The sequence below is a fragment of the Dermacentor variabilis genome, chromosome 4 (genome assembly GCF_050947875.1).
Source record: "Dermacentor variabilis isolate Ectoservices chromosome 4, ASM5094787v1, whole genome shotgun sequence".
In the NCBI taxonomy this organism is placed as follows: Eukaryota; Metazoa; Arthropoda; class Arachnida; order Ixodida; family Ixodidae; genus Dermacentor; species Dermacentor variabilis.
The window spans coordinates 113,034,619-113,041,657 of record NC_134571.1 but is presented as its reverse complement, the minus strand read 5'-3'; the positions used below and the strand labels follow the sequence as shown (position 1 = coordinate 113,041,657).

At 50.2% G+C, this 7,039-nt stretch overlaps 1 protein-coding gene across 1 annotated transcript in view; it reads right to left on the bottom strand.

Moving 5' to 3' along the window:
• Positions 1 to 873: 873 nt before the first annotated feature.
• LOC142579622 (paired box protein Pax-6-like) overlaps positions 874 to 7,039 on the bottom strand; it is a 95,975-nt gene continuing 89,809 nt past the window's right edge. The window contains exons 7-8 of the mRNA XM_075690013.1: positions 3,641 to 4,151; positions 874 to 1,681 (exon numbers count right to left, since the gene is read on the bottom strand). Of these exons, the coding sequence (XP_075546128.1) occupies positions 1,587 to 1,681; positions 3,641 to 4,151 (606 nt within the window). The 3' untranslated portion in view covers positions 874 to 1,586. The remainder of the gene's footprint in view (positions 1,682 to 3,640; positions 4,152 to 7,039) is intronic.

Below are 7,039 nucleotides of genomic sequence, written 5' to 3'. Positions count from 1 at the left end.
TGAAGTTTTCGATAGAACAAAATAAAAGATGCACAAAGGACGTTAGCGTCTGTAACGAGCCCGCAAGCCTCAAGCCTATGATTAAGCATTAAATTACGTCATCAGGGTATCCTTCACGCAAATCTTTCGTGCAAAAGTGTGCCAAAAGCTTGTGATAACCCGCAGCACATACGATGTCGGGGGTTTTCTCGATGACTGCTAGCGTCTCGCACGCGGCCCCGCTATGACCCGGCTCCGCAAATTATGCATTCGTTAATCCCGTGCAAAAAACGGCTGCCCCGTTCGGAGTTCTTACTTTGTTCGCCCCGCGTCAAGTCCAGCGACCGCGCCACTACACGGCAGCATGCAGCGTCATTCCAACACGACTTTTGGATAGGCGGCGAGTCGGTGCAGAGAATCGATTCGACGTTTCCCACGTTGTTCATAAAACGGATCACAAATATTAAAACTGCGAAGCACGCGCACAATTGTCACTGGTTCATTACAGTTTCACAGCACAGGAAGGGGTGGGGTCAGAGGGCCTGCACATCCTGCACTGCAGCGACGACAGTCTTCTCGCGAGGTCGCCCGTATCCGTGGGATGCGTGGGCGGCGGATGCCAGTGAGAGCAGCCCAGACTCTGCGGCGTCACCAGTCTTCCGCTTGAGGCGACGATGCGCGGTTGAACGTATGAAATGTGGCTCGCGGCGAGCTTCACGTTCGAATTGGAGGCACAGTTCGGCAAAGCGCCCGTGCGAACAAAAGCGATGGGTGCCAATCGTGATTGGACGGACGCAAAACGGTGTATATATATATATATATATATATATATATATATATATATATATATATATATATATATATATATATATATATATATATATATATATATATACCACACTGTATAGGCCACGGCGATTGTGGTCCGATTGAAGTCTATACTTTGATTAATACAATGAAAAGGGAAGCGGAGGGGGTTACTTATACATTTACGGCTTTCTTTTTAATTTTTGTCACTATCGTCGACGGCGAAACAAGACGGCTGTGAATAAGTGAAACCCTTTTTTAAACTTTGTTCAAACACTTTTGAAATGAGCACGGCCGGTTCAGTTCACACGGAAATTAATTCGCTACACGTCTGGCAACATGCCCACACGCACACCTCGTTATCTAGATGACAGAGGCTTAGATCACGAAGTTCGACGTTGGAAGAAATGCGCGTGCCAATATTCATATCTATATCTTTCCTGCCCGCCGCACTCGGATATATCTGTGGCAAATATTGGTGCCATTTTCAAGATTTCGAGCCTGTCCAGTGCGCGAATAGCTTTCTGCAGCCAGGTGGGGGAGCTCGGTGGATCACAGCTGGGACGCAACAAGGCAAGCGAAAGCGCCTTTTAATTTTTCTTTTTTCTCCACATACGAGCAAGAAATGATTTCGCCTTCGCGAGACGCAGTGCCGAACTGTGCTTAATTCGCATCCGAATCGGAACGTACGTCGGTGATGGGATTCCGGAGCAGAGTTAACGACGCCGCGGCCATCATCAAAAGTATCCCAGCCGCTGGGGCATGCGACCGTTCGCCTCGGCCGCAGAGTCAGGCGGCGCCTACTGGATCCGAGGCCAGTAGCTGGACGCCAGGTGGTCGCCGCTGTTGTGGCCGGGCACTTGCACGGGGACCGACACGCCCGGAGAGATGAGCCCTGCGTAAGCCGAGAACAGCGTTTGTGTTTTATGTACTGTCACTGTATCTTATGTACTGTCGCTGTATTCACGCACTGTCACTGTATTCTTTCCCCCCCTTTTTTGTATTTGTAACATCTGTTACGACCATCATTTTCGCACAATTATCGTGTCAGTGAAGAAGAGTATTCGGCGCCACCTACAAACGTCAATGTTCCCCGAATAAAAAAAAAAATGAAAAGAAATAGTAGCTGAACGGCCAGACTAGGCCGGTCACAAGCTTTATGCGGAACAAAGTCAAACGGCTCTTCAATTTATACCAATGGCGGTGTCGGCTCGCGTTTTGCAGGAATACAGCTGCTCTGTGCTGAATCGTATGTCGCAACTCGCTGCACACGTTTTCTTGTAAAATCACATAAATTCCGCGACGGAACCGCACCGGAATGCACACGAGTTCTCACAGGCGTTATATAATGTACAGAATTCCGTACAAAAATTACTGGAGCGAAATACGGCCCTGTATAGTGTCTACGGGAGCTGGAAGCATCGCGGTTAAGCCACCATGGGAGCGACAGTTGTGTATGTTGTTGTTGCTGTTTTATATCACATGGATATAACGGCTTTGTGACCTTGCAGACTGACCACACTCAACAAAATATTGCGCTAAATATGGAGCAATTCGCAGTGCACATGCGTGTGAGTGCACAGACACTTTGTGCTTTCACACGTTTAGAAAAATATGACGACTTGAATATTTAAAAAGATAAAGCGTAATATATAGCGCCACAAGAACGCCTGAAGCCACAAGCACAAATATATAGACAAATCCTTGTACTGGTCCCCCATTCTCAGGGAATTGCTGAATAATTAATTGCAGTGTCATAGTTCACTCGAGTAATATTTTGTTAGAATCTTTATGTTATAATGTTCCTACTTGGACGACCACCTTTGGTAAGTAGCGAATACGTACGCCTAATGTTAACACTTAATCTATGATCTGTCATGATATTCTCACGGTTTGTGTGTTACACGTGCCCTTTAGCCAATGCACGTGATCCATACGGCCCATGCGAAGAGGAATCGCTTAACGTCAATAAGAGCACGAGGTGCACCCACGTGAACGGTAATCACTCGACGTCGCGTTTGCTGTGCGGGTCTTCAGAGGCGTTCAACGCCAGTGCATGCATAAGTTGTTCCAAGTTATCGTTGTTCGTGTTTTATGAAGTGCGCACAGAAATCGAAGCTTTCTTTACATTTGTATGCTCAGAGAAATGATACTATATATAGTGAAAACGAGGTTGGGGGTTAGTTTGTCTCGCGCGAGAAAAAATAAAGCAAGAACATATACATTACCACTGTAATCAGATTCTAAGCTAACCTCAACACTTCGGTACCGTCCTAACCAAGTTCACATATGTACGCCACTGCGATGCTCCTAAAAGGTGCATTGCTGTTTCTGTGCATTCTTTTTAGCAGTGGAAAGATACATTTAGGCCACAGTTCGACGTTAGGTTGACCGGGAGGACGGAAGTACCGCAAGTTTACTGCAGTGAATGATGTAGGCATGATCACGCCGGATATTATTTTTTCGCGACCAATATCAGCAAAACATTTTTAAAGCTGTCCCATGACAAGCATACGTCTTGGTAGCGCATGCTTAGACGCATGCTTGGACTCTTTAGACAAGATGAGTCGCGTCCTGAGGAGTCGAAGATGTATGTACAAGTTTCTAAAAATCAACAATAATAGCGATGTGCGGCATTCGTCTTATAACATCGCTATGCTTTAGTGTATATATCCTAGAGATGCTCTGGAAGCGGCACGGAGTCAGATGCTGCTCCGAGGATAAGTGATAACAGAACGTCCGAAGACCGGGATGGCAGAGTGACTGTTTGTCCGCTCCTGCCCAAAGTGTACCCAGCAAAGCGTTTCAAGTTGCGTTTCGTTAAAGCAGCCCACTCGCGGCAACTGGGACTCACCCGTCGATCCGGCCCCGGCCAGCTGAGCGTTGAGGTGCGACGGCCTGGACGGGTATGGGCCGGTGATCGAGTCGTACGGCGACCTGGAGACGGCGGCGGTCGCCGCGCCTCCCGACGGGCCCAGCACGCAGGGCGCGTACGGCGAGGTCGGGGGCGGCGGCACCGTCGCCGAGCCGTGGTGCGACTGCTGGTGTTGGTGCTGCTGCTGCTGGTGGTGCTGTTGCTGCTGCTGAAGGCACGACGCAGCCGCCGCAGCAGCGGCCGCGGCCGCCGCGTAGCCCGTGGCCGGCGAGCCGCTGCCGTAGACGTCCGGCACGACGCCGCCGCTGCCCCCTCCGCAGCCCGAGGGCGCGTGCAGGGACGGGTACAGCGGGCTCGCGTAGCCGGGACTCGGCCGCGGAGGACTGCATCCGGTGCCGAGGCCGCCGCCGCCGTTGCCGGCGCCGTCCCGTCGCTGGCTGCGCAGCTTCTCCTCGCGGCGCCACTTGGCCCGCCGGTTGGAGAACCAGACCTGCGTGCGCAGGAGGAAAAGAGAAGCGGCGTGAGGCCCGGGCGGGGATTACGTTCGGCTGCGCGGGCGACGCTCCGTTTGGCTCGGCTTTCCTTCCCTGTCGACTTGTGCTGCGACTTCGCTCGCACCGTTCTTGTTGTGTCAGGATGCACACACATACTCACGCAAACACACCCGCAACGCTCTGGCAAGAGACAACGAAGTCCGCGACGTTTCCTTGGCAAGTCTCTTTCCTCTTAGGGGCGCGGCCCTGTGCGGTTTACATTTGTGGCGGCAGTGCACGTGCAGAGTCAGCGGTTTCGCCGTCAGGGCTGACAGGTTACTCCGCAATCCTCTGGTTGATGGCCTCATCACTCATTACAAAGTGGGCCATGTGACTTGACTACTTGTCTCAAGACTCAATCAAACACAAAAAAATTGAGTGACTCGATGCCAGCTTTAGGAAGTTTGCTGTTGGGCTAGTTGGTACGTGACGCTAAGAACAAGCGTAGGAAACGGGCCAAGGAATCGAGACCAACATAACGCGTTGTGTTTGCTCTGCTCCTTGTCCTGTTTGCAGCGCTGTTTTTTTTGTTGTTGTTCTTAGCCACTCGATGCGCTTGGAATCAATCCCGCAAAACGCTATTTTAAACAACTGCACAAAGCAGTCCACGCACTAGGCTACTAAAGCGCCGACTTACGAGCTGTTACATGCGGTCACTCTCGCTGTTGTCTTATATGTGAAACATGTTAGCCGCCGTCTGCTGCCCTTCATTTTTTTTATGTCACAGAAAAACTAAATGAAATTCAATATCGTGTTTAGCATAGTGTGACAGATGTTTCGTTCTGAAAAGATATTGGTGTCTCAATTATTTAGAGCAAAACGCATGAATTTGTCTCGCGTCACGTCTTCATGCATTGGAAATAGTGTCGGCTGGTCTTGTCGGACATACCAATGCATTGCACAACGCGGAGAAGGGTTAAAAGATTATTTCAAGGAAAGTATTAAGAAAGTGTTATGAGAAAGTGATGGTGGGTTCATTGAAAGTGATCAGAATAAGAAGCACCGGCGCACATGCAAGGCAGCTCCGGTGATACAAGAAGAGCCCATCTCGCCGTAAAAATACGCATTCAAGGGAAGAACCGAGAAAGTGCTTCGAGAGGGTGGCTTCTTGAAGGTTCGTCAACATAAGCAATCCCAGTAAATGCCGGACCCAAGAAAAGGTATCTCGGCCGCGGTCACATCTTATGCGGTTCTTGAAGGATCACTAACCCACAAGCAAAGCGTTCGACCAAAACTCAGCACCATGACTGTATGATATATCATACCGACTTCCCGGGCTACAAGCGGCCATAACCCCGCGCAGTTTACCAAGCAGTGCAGATGATCGTAAATCTGGCTTCACTGCATGGTCCGTGAAGACAGCTGCGCACTTCCATTCCGTAATGAGCCCTTATAGGTCACGACAATAGGAACACTCAGTCTCGACGGGGTAGAAAACGATTATTGGAGGAAGGAGAAATAAAAAAAGAAAGGAGGGCGAGAAACCTACAGAAACAAACTGGGACAAACAAACACTCGGTCGATGACGGGCCACGGAATAAATCTGCGCGCATATTCAATAAGCGAACCTCCTTTTCAACCCCCCCCCCCCCCCACCTCTCGTTCCTCGCATCGAGCGTCTGTTGAGTTCGTCATCGCTGCGCCCGCTCGCCTCGCCTTTTCTCCCATTGCAGGCGATCATCCCCTTCTCCCGAAAATGGTTTCCGCCGCTCGCAGCGCGTGCCTTTGTTCGGCGCACGTGCTCGCGTTCGCCGATGGCTTTCCGCGACAACGAGCACTCCCTAGCATCGCTACCACCACCAGCGCCGTCGCCGTCGCATCGCTGCACCAACTCAATGGCCAAGCATGACGCCCACGTGGGGTTATGCCGCCCCCCCCCCCCCTCTTCCCTTCCCGCACGAGCCAGCGATTCGTGCGCGCACGACCCTTGCACGCGAGCTATGCGCTATGTATACGCGAGCCTGAGCGTTCTGCCTTTTTCTTTCTTTGTTATACGTACTTCTCTCTCTTTTTTTTTCAGTTTTCTCGCTAGAAACGAATAGTGCTTTTATGCGCCAACAGTCATAACTGCGCTCATTAGGCACAGCGCTGGGCTTTGGTTCGCACTAGTGCGCTTCGGAGGTGATCCCTACGCGGTGCGCGCCATTATGTCCTCAAAGAACTCGACTGAGAGAGAGAGAGAGAGAGAGAGAGAGAGAGAGAGAGAGAGAGGATTGCGCTAGCGTGTACGGTGCGCTGGAAGCTCGATTGCGCGTTCAAATCAGCGCAGGCGATGTCATGCGTGTAATGAATAGAACTGAAGGTCGCCTATAGCTGAACCCTGCTTCCGTTTGCACCGAATGCGTTGGTGAGGAATTCATCTGCCGTATACAGCTGCATGGGCGCCTCGAAATACACATTTATACCCGTTGCGTATCGGTTCGGGTATCGGGAGCCGTATCGGTTCGTGTATGCATGTGCAACAATTGCAAAACTGTGCTTTTCTTGTTTGTCTCTCTCTTTCTCTTTCGTGAATATGAATAATCGATATTTGCGCTGATGTGCAGTAAAAGCAATGTGCTTTGTCAAGTGCCTTCCCGAGCATCATTTGTATTTCGCATTCACAGTTTAGAATTTACGCATATACCCATTTTTATTCTATGAATTTCCTTCTCGTGATCAGGGTTCCCTGTGATAAATTGACCTATGTAAACGTACTCCTTCACAGACTCTAGAGGCTGACTGGAAATCCTGTACTCTTGTTCCCTTGCCCGGCTATTCATCATTATCTTTGTCTTCTGCATATTAATCTTCAGCCCCACTCTTACACTCTCTCTGTTAAGGTCCTCTGTTAAGGTAACTCGTC